At 37.6% G+C, this 19362-nt stretch overlaps 1 protein-coding gene and 1 long non-coding RNA gene across 2 annotated transcripts; one reads left to right on the top strand and one right to left on the bottom strand.

Annotated features, from left to right (window-relative positions):
* The first annotated feature begins 2428 nt into the window (after nucleotides 1-2428).
* Nucleotides 2429-14010, top strand: LOC131791600 (glutamate receptor 3). The gene is made up of 15 exons (XM_059108946.2): nucleotides 2429-2613; nucleotides 3640-3798; nucleotides 4164-4418; nucleotides 5063-5259; nucleotides 5669-5722; nucleotides 6024-6158; nucleotides 6427-6582; nucleotides 7340-7474; nucleotides 8191-8370; nucleotides 8825-9022; nucleotides 9277-9459; nucleotides 10082-10346; nucleotides 11493-11860; nucleotides 12451-12675; nucleotides 13234-14010. Exons 1-15 carry the CDS (start codon nucleotides 2517-2519, stop codon nucleotides 13459-13461), a joined length of 2835 nt encoding a protein of 944 aa, XP_058964929.2. The 5' UTR covers nucleotides 2429-2516; the 3' UTR covers nucleotides 13462-14010.
* An 880-nt stretch (nucleotides 14011-14890) lies between these two features.
* LOC131791601 (uncharacterized) lies at nucleotides 14891-18156 on the bottom strand. The gene is made up of 2 exons (XR_009340797.2): nucleotides 17951-18156; nucleotides 14891-15192 (listed from the first exon to the last, which is right to left on the bottom strand). It is a non-coding gene; the product is annotated as an uncharacterized lncRNA (long non-coding RNA).
* Between the last annotated feature and the right edge of the window lie 1206 nt (nucleotides 18157-19362).

The raw sequence follows: 19362 nt of genomic DNA, 5'->3' as shown, positions 1-19362 counted from the left end.
AATGTCCAAATGGAAATACTCAATTGAAGCCACCACATTATATATCGACAAATAAAAAATATTTAATGGATTAAAAAATAAAAGGACATTTTACTTGAAGGACTTTGTTATCAGTCTATGACAAAACCAGCGATCACCTAGCTAACTTTGATTATTGGCACCTTGCCCTGAAATAGCATTTTATTGGTATTTGATGAGCCTCATTGTTGCTATCGTAGTTTGGAAACTGAGACAAGGGCGTTGAAAACACACTTTAGGTCAAAACTCTGTAATCATAAAAACTAGTTGAAAAATATGTACAGGATAATGAAGAAAGAAGTAAATAAATGAGCGATAAGTACACCAATGATAAAGTACGAATTTCTCTCGCTACGAATTTCTTAAGTTAAGTTCAAGAAGAACTGTCATGGCGGCTGCCACAAAGGATGTTTCCTACACTTTGTTCTGTGTATTACAGTTGACTCGGTAAATTAATTTTACAGTGGCCACATCAATAAAGATAAACACTGCATCTCTATCCAAATTTATCTTCCCATCATGAGATAGGTTACTTACCTGGAGAAAAGTAGTGAGAAAAGTGAAAAGCATGAATCCTCGACAAGGTATCTAAATCACTTGGTCCAGCATAAGAAATATTCGCCGACATGGAGACAACGGACAATATCCAAGATAATACGTTCAAATTACGATTTTCTTACTACATAGAAGCTAAAACGACGCTCAAATTTCTTGAAGTTCGTAAGCTCTGGCCACGTGCAAAACTGAGCGAAATATGAATTATTAATTTGAAAATTATTTGTAATTCAAATGAGTTTTCCCACTTAAAAGGCGGGTTTAAACAATCGACTCCGAATTGTTCGGTTCATCCGTTATAAATCGAAGTAGGATGCCCCGCTTTACAAAAGATTTTCAACATAAAGAAGTCTAGTAGAAAGCTGCAACTAGTGTTCAGGTTTATGAAAAGTTAACCCGAACCTTAATGAACTTGGACTTAAAATGTTATGCTTGAACAATATTTTTAAATTCATTACAGAAGCACATAACCTTGGTTATATGCTTCTGGTCATTAACTATCGGTTAACCACGCTTCTCTATACGTCAATCTATTCTTCTTTTCCATGGGAATTTCGAGTTAACGAGGCGCTGGCCATTTTCAACGATTTTGGTACAGTATATTTTAAAAACAAAACAGGAATGATTAAGTTCGTAAAAGTATGTCTTACATTAGAAATAAACTCTCTAAAATAACAACCTTTTTTTCAAGTTGTTGTTCATAGCCGTTATTACTCATGTATCCTTTGATGGCATTTAAGTGTACCACTTTAAGAAAGTGATCAAAACCTTAAAGCGCACCTTTACATGGCGTTTACATTATTTTTTACTCGCAAAAAAAATACAGTGATCTCCTTCGAGGTGCTTGTGAACAAGGTATTGACGATACCATATATAGGGAACTGTCGTGCACAGCATAAAGGATTCGATTTCAATCTAATCTGATAATACCACACTGATTTGAGAAGTTTATTTAATTTGAAAAACGTTTAAGCTATTATGAGAAAGAGCATAAGAGAAGCCCTGCCCACCGACGTCGTAACTAATTATGCTAATAACTAGATCAAAATTCTATTTTAATCATGACAATCTTTACACATAAGCGTCAAATTAAGATCAAAATATTAGATAAGGCTTTGAATGCAGGTAGATTTAATATCTTACCAAACACTGCTTAAACATTTATTGCATTTTTGATTTGCTAACCGCTCAGAAAACCAAATAAAAACTCAGATAAAATATGAGGAATGTACTGTGTCATGTTATGTAAATATGATGAATTGAAAGTAAGTCTGATTGTGAAGGCAGATAGTGCCAGTAGCTTTTGACAAATCGCATTCTCTTTCTTTAGAAAAATTTTTATAAAAATAACTTAAGTTGGCGTATATCTAAAAGAAAAACGGCTCTTCTTTTCAATTTGTTTAGTTTAATTCTTAGCTTTTATTAATAATTGATTACTTCCCTTCTTTTGGCCATGAGGAATTAAACAAAACCTCTTGAATTAATGAAAAAAAACCAAACTTCTGCTTTCCTTCTCCATGAAACGAAACCGCAAACGTCACCGGCAAGAAATGCTTACGTTGACGTCAACTTTTGTCCTCGTCCGCTAGACAAAATGTCTGCATAACACATAATAACACAAAATAATTATTGTATTATCATCCTAAAACGTTAAATCAACACCAGTTTCGGTAAATTTTTTTTCCGTACTTCCTCTTAAATTGCCTTCCGGCGATGCTGGCCCTGTTACGTTCCCCTTTAAAACATTTATTGTTGACTTACTCTTGCATTGAATTATTCAGTGTATATAAGTTGTGAAAATCACGCGTGGCTTTTAAAAAACGTCACAGCATCTTGACTTATCCGTATCAAGAGGATTTGGTCGAAGCAGAAAGCATATTTTCATCGCTTACCTACTCCTCAAGGCTTTGTTAAGTTCAAAGCCCTGAAACCTCTTTTCACCAATGAGAGCCATTCAAGCTTTCCTATGTTCTGTCTGTCTGGTCCTGACTGATTTTATTCAGCGAGTAGACCTAACTCAAGAAGACAAACCATCAATTGGTAAGCCAGTTTTTACACCAAACTCATAGCTTACATTTCGTGGAGTGGGCTTTCATAGTTACTTGAATTTAAGCTCGATGTAAGGGTTAAAGTTAAAATTAATTCATCTTAAAAGGTTGGAGTTCACCTTATGAAAAAAATGATACCAAGATAGGTTTTTTAGACGGAAGTTTATTTTTACACGCACTTTTCAAATTCATGAGTTTTATAAAACGTCTTAATAAACTGATTTATTCTTTGAGGAAACCATACTTTCACATGAAATACGTTTTTTGTATGCATATATTCCTTAAAAGTTCGCTAATAATGTTTCAACGACGAGGATTTGTATTATCCTCTCCGGAATAAAATTACTTATTGATAGAACAAATTTCGACACATCCTCTTGAGTTTGTTTTGCTTTGACACGCCTTAAATGAAATTATTAACCAATCAAACATGGCCAATTGCTTCTTCTTGCGCTTAATGACAGGTTCGTGGCTTTGTATCCTGGTAATATCTACCACTGATCTGATTTACCGTTTTGATTACCATGATTGAGTTTCAATACACTTTCAAAAACATTCGTTAGTAGGGGGATGCCAATTGAGAGAAAGGATTCAAGATGGGCCCTATATTCGGAGAGAAAGGATTCAAGATGGGCCCTATATTCGGAGAGAAAGGATTCAAGATGGGCCCTATATTCGGAGAGAAAGGATTCAAGATGGGCCCTATATTCGCCTACTTCCGCTCAAATTCCCCTGAAAGTAGCTCCAGCACTCCTAATCAAAGGCAGTGTAGTTCTATCATGGTCTGCGTGATGCTACTGTAGATCCACTGTGGTTTGCTTTCCGTCTGCCTTTACATCGGAGTTATGCACTACATACAGAGTAGAAGGCAAATTCAGATTGATGTTCGCTCCAATCTTGGCATCTAAGTCTTAGATCAAGAATGAATTTACCTCTGCGCGAATACTGGCTCACAGAAAAGAATGTGTGGTGTAACTGCAAATATCACTTAAGCTAACGTTAATTTGTTGCTTCTCAGGTGCAGTTTACCACCCAAGAGATGGATCTATCGCCAAGATGCTGGAGGAAGTCATTAACAAGTCTACATGTCAAAGAAATTTTGACTCGAAATCAAACGATGTATGCATTGATGTGATATTGATCGAGATTAATTCTGCAAAGGACCTGTTGATATATGGTAGGATGAACTAGTAATGATGCATGCATATGTGCAGCTCGACAGATGTAATTCGATGATTTGTTTAGTTATGAAACATGCTACATTGTAAGTAGACAGTCTTTTGATTAAGCAATCAAATAAGCCAGCTTGTAAATCATGATGTTAAGGGTAGATAGAACGATTCCTAAAAGAGTTGAGTGGAAATCTTGGTAATGGTGGCAGTAGTATTGGTAGTAGTAGTGGTGGTAGTAGTAGTAGTAGTAGTAGTAGTAGTAGTAATAATAATAATAAGTTGTAGTAGTAGCAGCAGCAGTATTAGTAGTAGTAACACTGAGTAGTATTAAAAGTTATTATCTCATAAATAGTTTATTTTTTCTCTTTAGAAAACTTAAAGAAGATGAGTTGTGCAATAGCAATCTTCGACTTGTCATTTGGTGATCACTACTCGCTTGCTTTTGCTGAGGTGCTCACCATTCCGTTACTGAGCTTCAAACCTGTCCTTCAGGATTTTTCAAGTGATTTTTTCTACTCAGCACTGCCATCTTACGAGATGTATTCCCGTGCGATGGTGGACCTGCTTGATTTCTGTATCGGTAAAGAGAGTACTCCAAGAGAGAAAGTAGCGATTGTGTTTGAAGGTTAACTTTTAATTTTTAACATGCATTACGAATTCTTGTACTGTTTCCTTTGCAGATGGTTATTAACTTGAATTTTTTAAGTAATCTATGCTGGATCCCTCTGGTTACTGGCCAAAGATAGCTCAAAATGTACACCCAAGCCTCACGATATCGATCAATGATTCATGAGGCAGGGTGGCTGAGTGATACACGAGGCTAGGCTTGTAGTCTGTTGATCCCAGGTTCAAGCCCTCCACCCTGCTACTCACTGGATTTGTCCTCAATCACCCCGAGTTCAATTCCTCGGCTGCACTTTGTATAGGTCATAGCCAACTCGTCTGCCTCAAACTAGTTAGAGATTTAAAAACTCCTTTTTTATTCAACGTTTCAATTTGTTCTTATTGACGCTGAAAAGCCTAGTTGAAGGACTGGTTAATCAGTTTATATTCCTACGTTGTCAAAAATCAATGGAGTCTGTCTTAGTCGGGGGATTTTAAGAAATACATACGTGTCTGTCTTTGTCAGGGTATTTCAAGTAACCCTGTGGGAAAAGGAGAAGAGAGAATAGATAGCTCTATCAGGGCCTTAGCGTGGCTTCTCCACATCTAATTAAGAAAGTGTTATTATTCTTCAATAACCATAACAATTCGTCCAATTTTTTCCAGCCGATTACTCTGCTGTAGCTACCCAGGTTTACTCAATAGCTCGTGAAATGGAAAAGTTTAGAGTTGAAGCTATTCCTGAATTACAAGTTAACGACAACAGCCAGCTGCAGCGCGCCCTCGAAGTTCTGCCCAAAGTGCGAGCAAACTACGTACTGGTTATTTGTAGACCCGAGAATCTGGCCACTATTCTTGAGATGGTAAGTATTGTGTTGGCTGTGTCTGTTGTTAAGTATGTGTGCTCATTTCATTTGAGCTTTAACCCTTCTGACACCTTCATATGATCAGTATGCGTATTCTTCATACTGTTTTCTATACGTTTCCTTTCCTCTGACAAGGAGAATTTTTTTAATAATCAAACCTTCTTAGGGTGCGGACAAGGAAAATTTTTTTTTAACAATCAAGAGCTTCGCTGCTTAGAGATCATTTCCTTAATGTTTTATTTCGGGGTTATACTAAGATGAGAAATTAGCCAAATTCTCCTGTTAGCTAGGCCGAAGCAACATAATAAGCAAAATTATTTCCAATCACGATGTTAGGTTTAGGCTCACTTCAGTACATCCGTAATCAATTCATGTAAACATTAAGTTACTTTTTTATGTGTTCCAGTCACTACGTCTGGGAGCTATAAACAAAGATTCAAGATGGTTTACTTTCAACATGGTATGAAACATTTTTTTCAACTACCTGTGAAAACCAGAGTACCCAACAAAGTCTTTTGTCGAAAATGTTTTGCCTGTGATCCAAACCCTATTCCTTTTCACTGTCTTCTTTGACCATTTTTGATCGATAAAGCTTCTCTATGTACCTGACAAATCATTATCCTTTTCTTTCCGTTACCTTGAAACGCAAAAGAAAACGAAAGGAACGCGCTTCTCCTGAGATGTTCTTTACAGAAAAACATGTGCGCGGTATCCCACAACGGAAACTCAGATACCAACATGCTTTTATCTTATTCCTTCAGGACTTTAAAGGTAACATATCGAAAAGTTGTTTTAAAGGACTTGTTGGGCTCCAGGTGAACCTGACAGATATCCGAAAGGCTACAGATCTGAAAAGGAAATTCCAGCTCGAGAGTAGCACCAACCAGATTTCAGAGGTATATTCTCCAGACTGTTCCCTATACATTCCCAGAGGTGCTGATGAGGAGAATTTGTTTCATAATCCACAACTTCTCTAATAAGTGACCATCTCCTATATTCTCATTACTTTCATGTGTGATGCGGGGTGATATTGTAAGGAGAAATTAGACGCTAGTCACTTTTAGGTACTAAAGGGTTAGTCCTGGCGTTTGCAGTAAGCTTGAACCTAATCGAATCATTAAAATCATGGCTAACTTATCATCTATATCATTCAATTTTCTCAAGATCACGTATGCATTGGTCAATGATACAATTTACGCAGTCGTAGAAGCCTTTAAGCAAGATACGAAAGGGATCTCAAGACACCTGAGAGACTGTTTCGCAGATGGGTATAGAATTGAAGATAGTAGTAAAAAACTGCTCAACAATCTAAACGAGAAGGTAAGAAAATGACAATTCTTGCAATTATCTTTCGCAAAAGTATTTGTGAAGGTTCTAGATTTTATTGACCAAACAAAAAATTCTCTAGATGACAGATGTTACCCCTACTAAAGTGGTAAAGAACGGGAAACGTTTCCGTCTCATTTACACCCTAACATCAGTATGAAAGTTCTCCAAACTGTTCCTTATACATTTTCTATTGCACTTACAAGGATAAGTTTTACAACAATCAATAGCTTCTTGAGTTCGCGATAATTTCCTATATTTTCAAGACCTTAACGTGTGATTCAGGGGTGATACCTTTGGGAGAAATTAGATGCTTATCACTCCCAGGAGAGGAAGAGTTAATTGCGTGATGTACAATTAATTGATTAAATGTCATATCTCGTTCGTGTGTGAGATCAGATTTCTAAACCTTATTAGACGTTTTGGTGTGTAGTATTGCTGAGTATTTTTACGAGCTGCGCCGTATTTTGATCAGCCCAATAATAAATTATTTATGATCCAGCTGCTTTTTTTCTGCTTAGTCTTACTGCTCGTTGCTCATAAGGCGGGAAAAGTAAAGCGGATAGAAAAGCGTGGCGCGCGTAGCCGACCGGTCAAGTAGGTTTTGTCTACAGCAAAAAATAACCAACTGTCCAAATAACCGTATAATATATATCGCAGGATGTTTATACTTCATTCGCGCGTTATTTGTACTGTGCTTTTTGCAGTTGCATAATAATGTAGAATATTAATTCCCAGAATACATTTCCAGGTGAAGTTGGGGGGAATTACCGGGTTAGTGGACTTCGATAACAATACAAGGAGCAGACTTGTGGAGAGGTTGGATATAATAAATGTTCAGGTGCGGGGAGATGACGACGGTAACACAGAGTCCGCATTGGTCAACGTAAGTCCCTTTAACAATTGTCTAGTGAGTGTTTTACCATAAAGAATTTTAGAGGTGGCACTTTGAAAACAGTAAGGACAACGTAGCCTTTTGCTCCAGGTCTACAAAACAGGTAGCTACCCTACGTGTAATTATTTCCTCATTTACAACTCTATTGCAACTCTATTTTTTCTACAAGCTTACTAGTTCGATGGAATGTAAAGCAACATAGTTATATGTACAACTTCCAATCAAACCAAAAAAAAAGTAACACGACAAAGAGCCATTAAGAACGGGCAAACTGTCTGGAGCACGTGAAACGCGGATGAATTTGCATCTGTTGATTGAGAGGGAAGAAAAATTTTTCTTAGATCAATCGCCGTCAACCTCCGTCGGTCTGTGATGACCATGGAAGAGATTCCTAGTTGTCTGCTTTATTACAACGGCGCTGCCTATCATCGAACAGGCTGAATGTGCGAATGGTAATCGCAGACGCACAGACGCACAACTTCTTTTTTTCCTGCTGGTCCGCTTCTCTTCCGCTGTGCTGATCAGTCTTTCTCCTTCTGACTTCAGTTGTCTGGTCAGAGTACTTCTTCATCTGAAACGGTCGGTTGCGAGATCACTGAGCAAAATAAAACACAAAATGGGCAATTTTCACTAATCAGCAAGCAATCATTCAATTAATAATTTGAAACTAGTAAACTACTAATGTTGTTTCTGAATGGTTTGAGCAGGTTGGTCATTGGAACGCAAACAAAGGAAACACAGTTAACAAAGCAGTGCAACTTGACAGCTTGGAGGACTCTATCGACTGGACTGGGGATTTCTGGGAGGAATTACAATGTTTAGTGCAAAACAAGAAAAACAGGAGGAAGCCTTTGGAAGGACGTGTGCTCAAAATTGTTACTATAGAAGTAAGAGGGAGATAAAATAGGATAAACATTAACTCGAACCGTTGTGAGAGTAAATTACAAGTGAATTCGTATACAGCAGTAATAACATTTATGACTATGACTGCAACGACAAAAAAGACGAGAGTGATGTTTATCAATGATTGCCAGCGGCAACTATTATCAGAGACGGGTATAGATGTTTTTGATTGAGGGGAGGGGGGAGGGGAATATCTGAACTTCAAAACCCTCCAAATATGGCCGAAATTTAGTTGTGTTTATTTTGCACTGACGCGTGTTTCATTAAGACAGCAACAACAGCAAAAACAACAACCAACCACTTATTGGTATGTCTGCGATCTTGTTATTAAAATAGTTTTGGTGTCAGACAAAAATCGTGTATAATAATATTTTTTCACGCTATAAATAATTTAATCATCCCGCAAGTCTTACTCAACATGAAAAAATCCCTTTCTAGGATTCACCGTTTTGTATAAGAATAGCAAACCAGACCGAGGGAAAGCCAAAATATGAAGGATTCAGCATCGACCTTCTTGACGCAATTCAAAGGAAAATGGGCTTCCAATATACTCTCATGACTAACAAAGATGGGAAAATGGGCTCTAAAAATCGTAATGGAAAGTGGAATGGACTGATTGGAGACATTGTTGAGAAGGTTTGATAAAATTAGTAGGAAATAATTATGCGTTTTTGTGTATCAAAAATGCAATGAAATATTTTTCCTCAGGAAGACGAAGATTCTGTTTCGCAATTAAAAATTTAGTTAAACCGCTTGTGAAAGTCTTAGAATATTCACAATTAATGTGCAGTTACCGTCTTTTTCCAAGGAAGACAGATTTTCACAATTAGATGAACGACTGTAAATTGCCTCCTAATTCGAACAATTATTTTTATGATGTGTTTTTTCAGAGAGCACAGGTGGCTATTGGCGCAATCACTATCTCTGCTGTAAGAGAGTTAGATGTTGACTTCAGTAAGCCCTTCATGGATTTTAAAGTCAGTCTGTTGATGCAGAAGGAAAAGGAACAAGTGAACCTGTTTGTATTTTTACAACCGTTTGAGAGAAACGTTTGGCTCTCTACGTTGGCCGTCGTGAGTATTACTTCGCTGAGTCCAGTGGGAGACTTTGTATCACTTATTTCTGATTGAAATGAAGACGAATACACCAATAATATTCTCATAACGGGCAAATTTTTCAAAATTGTTTTAAAAGTTTGTCATGGTGGGACTCTGAGCCAACTTACTTTCGCAATAGGTAAGCTTTTTTTATGAACAAAAAATAATAAAAATGCTTTCTTTTTGTATCCTCATCCCTTTGACTCATAGGAGTGAATAGCATCTAATTTTTTTCCTTGACCCCTGAATCAAATATTAAGGTCACCAGAATAAAGGAAATGATCAGCAAGTAAAGAAGCTCTTGATTGTTAACCAAATTCTCCTTTTCAGCACCTCAGGAAATGTGTACAAAACAGAATGGAGAATGTGCATACTGATGTTAGGGTGTAAAGGGTTATATAAATGAGTTTATATGGGTGGGAGGAGTTCTAATTTTTGACTTTTTCTTTTTCTAAAGGTAATCCAGATACAACCTTTGTATTATCAACTAAAAAAACGCGAAAGTAAAGATTAATCAAAGCTCAAACACAAAAAACTTTTTTGCAAGCTATAACGATTCGTTTCAGACAATTTCCTGTTGATTTAATCTTATTACTAGGTGATAGGCATCACGTTCCTCGTGTTCTGTTTGGATCACCTCAGTCCTAATGGATATCGAGCGATGGCGGAAAGATCTGGCGAAGGAGATGGTGACGAACTCAATTTGTTCAACAGTCTGTGGTTTGCCGCTGGTTCTATTTTGCAGCAAGGTGCTGATAATACACCGAGGTCTGGCTCAGGGAGGATGCTGGCCGGCGCATTCTGGTTTTTTACGCTGATTCTAATATCTACTTACACTGCAAACTTGGCTGCGTACTTTACAGGTAATAAACAATTTAGAAGCTGCTTTGATGACGGTCTGTGCACCAGAATTGACCGTCATGTTGTGAATTCTTTCCTCCAAGAAATAAGATCGTATGCTAATCTAGTCAGAACTCATCGGTCACCCTCGACAGCTAATGTTCTCGATTTCAACCGTTTCAACCGAAAATCCTCTCATCTTAGATTCAGCTGGTTATTTTGCATCTGTTAGCACAAACTTAACAGTAGGGACGTAAATGGTCATTAGTTCCGCTCCTTAAGAAATTTTCAATTGATTGTCGAAAGTGATCCAGCCGGATTGTATTGGTTTTACTTTACTTGGTTCTGTGATTGGTCTAGAAAACTCGCACCACTCTCTCTCTCTCTTTCTCTCTCTCTCTCTCTCTCTCTCTCTCTCTCTCTCTCTCTCTCTCTCTCTCTCTCTCTCTCTCTCTCTCTCTCCGTTTAGGCGGTTTGCCTGTTTTTATTTTTAAGTCTTCATTGGCTCTTCTCTCTTTCTTCTGATTCGCTTTTGTAATTACTTTGGTTTGGTTGTACGGCACTCAATCGAAAAGCACTCTATACAGTAAAGTGTCAAATGGTCCTGCGTTGATCCATTCGAAGCTTCAACATCTCTCCCCCTCCCCCCGGGCAATATCTCTGGCATTTGAACTTTGGAAGATTGGCTTGTTCAAATTCCCTTTCCCACGTAGTAAGAATTACGTTCAAATGCCACATCCATTTTTTGTAAAAAGCAAAATCAATTACTGTGCATGACTTTCTGTACATTGACCAAGCTCTAAAACCTTGACCTTGTGGACCTTCTGAGCCATGTGCTCGCGAAAGTGAACTTTTACCTTAAAAAACTCCATTTTCAAAGATATAACATTTGTATTCCGCTGGAAAGACTTGATACTTTCAGTTCACATTCCCCACCCCAGCCAGGCAAAATTCAAATTCCTGGGCATGAACTCGGGTTGCCCAGGGGGGATGCCGAGTTAAGCTTCGAATTGATTGGCGCATTATGTTGTGCGTTTTCTACTGTAATTCCTGCGAAGTTTGTCTGAAAAATGTCGTGAACTATATGTTGAACGTGGGAATGTATCACGCCGGTTAGTAATCAGTAAAGATCGTGCCCTAATTCTAAAATCTTCGGCCATTTTTTTCAGCCAAAAACACAAAAAGAAGTATTAACTCTCTGTCAGACCTGGCCAACCAGAAAGAGATTGACTACGGTGTGCTAAACGGGGGATCTCTGTACACATTCTTCAGTCAGTCCGAGGTGGAGATTTATGAAAAGATGTTTAACAGAATGAAAAGTGAAGCCACATTTGTCAATTCCACAAAGGAAGGAGTTCAAAAAGTGAGAGAGGGTGGCTTTGCCTACCTGACAGACGGACCCTACCTAGATTACTACAACAGCAGGGAACCATGTAACACAATGATGTTGGAGAATTTATTGGAGGCCAAAAGTTATGGTATTGCACTTCAAAGGAACTCAGAACTGACGAACCAATTTTCTGTCGCTATTCTTCAGGTAATTCTTAACGAGTTTTCAAATATCCTTAAGCCACCAAGACGTACTTCTTAATTCTCCCTTATAACTGGTATATTATTCCTTGCAAATTAGTTGTGAGAATTTGATGTTTTATCAAGGTATAGCACCGTCCAGCTGTTGAGTTCGACTTACTTCATTACAGTTGTAAAAATATATACTGAAAATTTGTATTTTAATCCTTTAACTCCCAAGATCTTATTAGTAATTCTCCTTACTGTCTGCCATATAACTCTAATGATGTTAGATCGGAGCATTTGGTATTGGATCAACTGATAATCCCCTTGTTAATATTTTTCTTCGTTCTCATCACTTGTCTGCTTGATATTGTATTGATAATGTAAGGAGAAATTATGCCTTGATCACTCATGGGAGTTAAAGGGTTAATCACATTTGAAAGTACAATATATGGGTCAATGAAAACAAGAAAAAAAAAGGGAAAAGAAAGAAAAGAAGAGGAATGAAAGACAAAGAAAAGTTACACGATGATCACTCCAGCTAGGGATGAAAAAGACAAAAAAAAAAACAGGAAATTTGGTTGTTTTGATCTGTCGTTGCTTGTTGTTCCCCAGCTCCGCGAGGAAGGTGTGGTCGACAAACTCAAAAAAAAGTGGTGGGACCGTCGCAGTGAGTGCACAGACTCCACAGTTAAAGCAAGCAGCACACCCATGAGTATCTCATTGGATCATATGGCGGGCGTGTTCATTGTCCTGGCAGGAGGGATCGTGGTGTCCGTTATGTTCCTAATGGTCGAGAGGAGGTGTAACAACCTGAGGCGGGAGGTCAACAAGAGCACGGTGGGTGCACCGGTTAATGACGGCGTCATTGTCAGGTTGAATTCTCTAACGTCTCACCGGACCAAACACACGCTGAAGCCCAAACACAAAAAGGCGCTCTTAAAAAAAAAAGAAATCCTCAATCGGCACCGGTCGAGCAATACTTTCTAGCCATGCCCTGGCACTATAAACACCCTTTAGGAGCCGGCCAAAAATCGAAAATCTGACTTGACGAAATCGTTCAACATTTTAAATACAGCAGTCACTGTCTTAACGCGTTGTGACACCTAGATCAAGTATTGTTGAATTTAGCGATGTAATAACGTTAACTTTTCACGTAAAATTGGTTTATTAAACCGGGTAAACCACATATCCCAAATCATTACTTTCTTTCCCTAACTCGAACATTTTCTTTTAAAAGTAGCTCTATGTCTTAGTCAAACAATAGTGGTTTTGCATACGCTTTTGGTGTTTTTTCGTAAGTCTGTCAGTCTATTAACCGATGGAAAATTTTCACTATGTGAGACCTTCTTTGCACTTCGAAATTTCCTTGACGTATACCCAAAATTCATTTTCTAGTCTATGGCGAGCGTAAAAGAGCAGATGGACTTACCAGTGGCGACGACTCATGCTTACCGAAGGCCATTCTCAGATCACGGACTAGAGAACAAAACGATTAATAACATAGATAATCGAAGGAACATGGACGCGAAGGACGGAGCACGAGCGCGAGACGGCATGAGTGCTCCCAGAATGCAGTCGAGGCTTCCAAATGTTTACGCGGGGGCACCGGAAAGTAATCTGTGATTGGACACTGTGTTTCAACGGCGAATGACGTCATCAAGTCGTTTAGGGACTAGTTTACAACAGAGTAACAATTGTGTTGAGGCGATACCTCCTAAGACGATTTTGAGGGAAAAGTAATTACCTCGGTCATATTAAGATAGTTTCAGCTGTGATCAAAGGTTAACTAAACGTAATATTTGAAGGGGTGATTAGTTCCCATAAAATTTTACGATAATGTTATTATCAGTCAATTTATCGTTTCATTGCTCGTAATCACAGAGAAAACTAAGCCATTCAAGTAGCGCTAGATGTATACACATAATGGTCTCTTCAGAAGTAATAATGCCTGTGTTTTACTGTGAATTATATTCTTCATGTGTGTAGTTGTCTATCCTTGTCAGTGGAAAATGGCATATTACCTCCCTAAGCAGCTGGAGAGTGAATCCCGAAGGAAAGACGAAAAATATACTCGATGGTCGCATGATAATTCAACTACTGAAATAAGCTATTGAAAATTATTGGGATTTATCAGTGTTGTGCAAATCCATTGACCTGTTTCCCACTAATAAATCATGGTACTCTTCTTGATAATTGTTCATCTTTGTTGTACTAAATTTAATGTGTAAATGGCGGTGAATCGAATGTGGACAGGGACGTACACGTACTCAAGAGTGATCCTCAGAAAATATCGAAACATAAATTCTTAGATACAAAAACACAAAGGGATAACAAATGGTAATTATTAGAAAGTTTTCAAATCAAAATTTTTCTCTTCCTCCAACCAACCTTCCCTCCCGGGTTACAACCACTGCTTGCCCTCCATTTCTGAAGCATCAAGCCATGACCAGCAATATTGCCATTCCCCCTGGACTGACTTTGATGCTGTCCTTGTCCAGTTGAGGTAAAACTATACCGTTTTTCTGATTTATTAATCTTCATTATTCCCAGTAAGTTTATAGGGCCTGTAAAGCTGCTCTATTTTAATTCAAGATGGATGTTTTAAAAGTTATACAATAAAACTATCAGTTCAGGTAATAAAATAGAGTGGTTAGGGTGCCAGAGCCTGCCTCTCTATTCTTGAAATTTTGATTTTAAAAATATGTCCTTGGGACAATTAAGTTAAGAGGACTTTAAAGAAAAAGGCCCCTGGTTGGAGAGAGGAACTGCTAGAGGTAATTTCCTTGCCCCAGAACAAAATAAAATGACCTTGCCTTACCTAAAGCCCAACCCTTTCAATTCAGAGTCCAACATTACTACCATTACCAAATACTAAAAGAACACTTTTGTAAATTATGTCAATAGGTAGAAGTTTGCAACTGATTAATCAATTTACTTGCATGTTTCATCAAAATTTAATTGGCTTAAAAGAGCTCATAGCACTAAAAGAAATAAATGCAGAAAATAATTATTTCCTTACAGTCTTGTATCAAGTACCCCTTGAGTCAAATAACAAAGTCAAGAACCAAAGAATTTCTAATTACAGCTGTAGATTTAAAGTTGCCAGCCTCATTTACTTTAAGTGATACAAACTTCATATTCCAAAGCATTTCTTTACAACTTGACCCTAAGTCAAGAACAAACAGAGTGTAAATTTGCATTAATGCACTTCATTTTCTGCACTGTTTCAATATTAGACAGTTTCATTCCTTGACTTGCTCCTGGTTATTTCCTTTCACCTATACTCTCTTTCAGTCTCTTCACAATGGCTTCTTTTTCTTTCACTAGTTGTTCAAGCTCAGCAACACGGGCCTCCTAGAATTCAAATGATAACAAAACATGTGTTAACCCTTTAAACCGCAAAGGGTGATAAGCATCTAATTTCTCCTGACAGTATCACCCTGAATCAATCATTAAATAAGATCATGAGAATAAAAGAATGGTTGCAAACTCAAGAAGCTCTTGATTGTACAAAGGAAATGTGTAGAGAACAGTATAGATACCTTGCATACTGATGTAATAGGGTGTAAAGAGTAGATCAGACACCCTTGAAAGGCTATAAAAGCCAAGCCATACAATCCCTGCGACCATTTTGTGTGGTGTAAACAACCAATAAATATACCAGTGCAATTAAGAGGAAACCTTTAAATCAGTTGTTGTAAAGTTTCATGAACAATCATGTACAATCAGAAAAATATAAATTACATCAAAATACAGTCCAATCCTGATAACTCAAATCTTCAGAGGAAACTGAAAAACATTTAATTATTTACCTGTATTCCAAGCTGAGTGCAAATGACTGCAAACAAGGAATATAGGTCTTTACCAAAATCATTTTTCTCTGCACATATAATACAGGTCAATCAAATTCATTACACTATGAGGTGATGGAATTGAAAATAAAGCATTTTGAAATTTAGGATTTGAGCAGTAAGGCTTTCTGAAGATTCAGCACTGTGTAGTAATGCACAAAGTTGCTGAAAATGATGAAAATTCCCTCAGCCAGGTTCCTTAATGTATAGGAACTAATACTTGGAGTATGTTTTTCTCAACAACCTTAGTCACTTGTTTTTTATCACTTGTAGGTTTGTCCTTGTCTTTCATATTGATCAGCAAATAATTAATAATTAATTAATACCCTAATTTCTGGCTGTTTACCACCAGGTAATCATCTCAATTATCAGTAAACGGCTGTTGCTGTGGGTAATAGGTAGGTGCAGGTTACAGTACTGCTTGTGTAAATGTTAACTGTGCAAGTGACAATTAACTGTGTAAGTGACAATTTTAAATCTACCAAGACTGGTTACAACTCTTTTACAGTTATTACGGGTTGGTACAACCACTCATTAAAATACAATTCATACGAGACAATTCACCAAAAAATTCTCACTTAGATGCCATTCAAGTTTTTAAATGAATTTTATCACAGAAAGACCACAGCAACCGCAAGAAAATGTTATGCCAACACAAGTTGATTTCACCTTGCCACATTAGTAGTTGCATGGGACAAAAAATGTTTGCCAGATCACTTGTAAACAAACCTTGATGATGACAGAAATAATCCAAAGATAACAGGTGCATCAACAAAAATTTTCTCTTCAACACTACATGTAGCTTGAACTCAACAATATTTCCCTGTTCAGAGCAATTTTTTAGGGCCAAGTAGGAACCCAAGACATCAAGTTTTTTTTTATTAAATTGCAGACAATACTTCACAAGTTCCCTGTCATATCCTATTTTCTTGAGTTGAAAAATGCAATATTTTTCACTTCAAACAGGGAACAAGTAGGCTCTAGATTAAAAGAGCATTTTTTGACAGTTGAATTGGCAACAATTGCATATATTGAATAGTTCTGCTTTTTTTTTCCTTGCCACCATCGCTTAGCTGAATGCTTTTCCCCCACAAATAATTTTTCACTTTTCCACACTGAATTTTGACAAAGTTTTGCTCATTTACACTTCCAAGTCTCTTTATTCTTTACCCTGATTAGAGCCACTGACTTTGCACTTGGCCTCATTCTTGCACCATAATTTTGGCACCGCCAGATCACTGAACTGAGAGAACTCAGAAATGGCCTATTAACCAGAGTGTTATCAGTGTACTGCTTTGTTTATGAATCAACTCACATGTCCATTGGCCTTGCATACATGAAGAAAACAAGTTTCAAGAAAGGAAATCATACTGATCCTAATTTGGCTCCAGATTTGTAACCTCTTGTCACCAGTACCTGTGCTGGTAATCTACTGCCTTTTCCTTTTTTTCTGAGTAATACTTAATATTGGTGAGCACAGGTAAAACAGTGGGGAAATTAGGGCACATGTTTGAACAATGGACTGAACACAGCCTACTGTGCAGAGTCTCAAAACATGCAAGATGGTTTTGAAAGGTTTTTTTTACATGTAATGACCGGGAAGATATTAAGGTCCAAAATGAGAAATAGCAAAAAAGTTGTGTCAGTACTTCTAGATATACTAGCACACCAATACATATGACTTTTGCCTGCTCAAATCAATAGCGTGAAATGTGATAGCCAAAGTACTTCTCTTCTGTCCTTTCAAAGGGAGGGAAAGTTATCATATGCACCTTTGAACTACTTTAAGCCTTTGACCCTAACAGTGACTAGCATCTAATTTCTCTTTGCAATATCACCCCTGAATCACCAGAATAAAGGAAATGACCACCAGCTAAAGAAGCTCCTGATTATTAATTAAATAAATTCTCCTTGTAAGCACCTCAAGAAATGTATAGAGAACAGTATGGAGAATATGCATACTGATGTTAGGATGTAAAGGGTTAAGGGATGGCCTTGAGTTGCTTATGTAGACAATAATTATTTAGACAAAGAACTTCGATTTACAATAAAATACTAACATCATGTTTACAAATGAAAACAAACTCTTGAGACAATTACCTGGGAAATCAATAGAAGCCCTCAAAGGCACAGAAAAAAACTTCAAAGAAACTGAGAATTTATTCTAACAATAATAAATCTTAATTTCCATCCATTTATAAACCTAAGTTAAACATCTATCTTACCCTACACCAAATGAGCAAAATTCATCTCAGACTTACCCTGGCTTCAATATCCCAATTATCTCGAATATAAAGGCCAAGAGCTCCACCAAAAACTCCTCCGAACAGGATAACACTAATTGTTACGCTTTTACGTGTCAGTGCTTTAAGAACCATCCTTTCTCACAGAAAAAAGGCTCCTTCAGTATCACCAAGAAGTTCTTCGACTAAAACTACAGTGTTACACCACTGGAGCAAAATGGCGATCGTATTTACGTCATGTAAATGGTCTTATGGAGTCTGTGATAGGAAGATCCGCTGACCATCTCTCTCTACGCAACCACTCCTTCCTTCTGCGTCCTGGGAGGGAGGACGTTTTTAAACCATAGTTAATATATTCATTCACAATAAGTAGACATAATTACAAAAGATTGTACACAGTCCTTGGGCCCCCACAAGAATCTGCAGCAGCTTTTTTGTCTTTGATTTTTCCAAGTTTTTCTTACCAGTCACGTCTACTTAATTCAATCAAACCTGAGCGGAACCGTATTAACAGTCACCGTCAATTTTCCCTTTTCTTAAGCGGTCGTTGTCACCCTTGACTGAGTTCCAACGGCCTGTTTGTATTGTCCTCCACATGAATTGAATGCTCAATTAAAGCGGAACCACTTGAATAGAATTAAGAATAATCCCTAAAGTAAAATAAAATCCATGTTTCAGGCTTCCGAAATCAGTTCAAATATCCTTTACTCATTACACGTGAAATTTTTCACCAGGAACTTTCTCTTGCGTTTAGCAAAGTCAACGACTTCATTCGTGGAAGTAAACCGGTAACCAAAAAACCCAACGCTGATTTCAAATTATCTTTCTTAGGACTGTTAGGACAGATGTTGCGCACGAGCTTCACAGAAGTCCTTTGCTTTATAATTTCCCAATGGTCTGACTGTTAGCTCCTTAATGTTTTCTTTAATGCACTGCGCTACCATTTTGTCTATTCTGCTTATGAGGGTCAAAGCATTTTTGATTAAGTACTATAATAAACTGTTAAGATTTAGTGATTAATTATGGCATAAAAAGGAATTTTTATGGTGTTTGACTCCTGTTCGGTGGAACCTGTATTTAGCAGTCAATCTGTAGTAAGTGGTCACCCCGGGCTGCCATTCCCATTAGGGTGACCGTGAAGGTTCCCCTGTTTGCTGGATGAACTTGTCCCAAGAGTGGAAGGTTTCTATTGTCTACTGATTAATTCAAAGTAATTGGAATACTTTTGAAACGTAAGAACGTTCAGAAGTATAGAAAAGACAAGCAACAACCCATGGGAAAGGAATCTGTCGGCTTTTTCCTAGTTATTAATTTCCACTAGCTACTTCAAATTACAGCAGAGCTGCGGAGGCGACCTAATGTTTTGAATTTCCAGTGCTTCACTTCGTCTAGAATCATATGACTCAGTAAGCAGGAAATTCAATAGCAAG

This window comes from Pocillopora verrucosa, chromosome 2 (genome assembly GCF_036669915.1).
Source record: "Pocillopora verrucosa isolate sample1 chromosome 2, ASM3666991v2, whole genome shotgun sequence".
NCBI classification, from domain to species: Eukaryota; Metazoa; Cnidaria; class Anthozoa; order Scleractinia; family Pocilloporidae; genus Pocillopora; species Pocillopora verrucosa.
This window is presented reverse-complemented; position numbering and strand designations above follow the sequence as displayed.

Coding starts and splice junctions, on each gene's coding strand:
- LOC131791600 (XM_059108946.2), top strand. CDS start 2,517: ATGAGAGCCATTCAAGCTTTCCTATGTTCTGTCTGTCTGGTCCTGACT. Junction 4,419..5,062: donor AGTAGCGATTGTGTTTGAAG/GTTAACTTTTAA, acceptor AATTTTTTCCAG/CCGATTACTCTGCTGTAGCT. Junction 5,260..5,668: donor TGGCCACTATTCTTGAGATG/GTAAGTATTGTG, acceptor TATGTGTTCCAG/TCACTACGTCTGGGAGCTAT.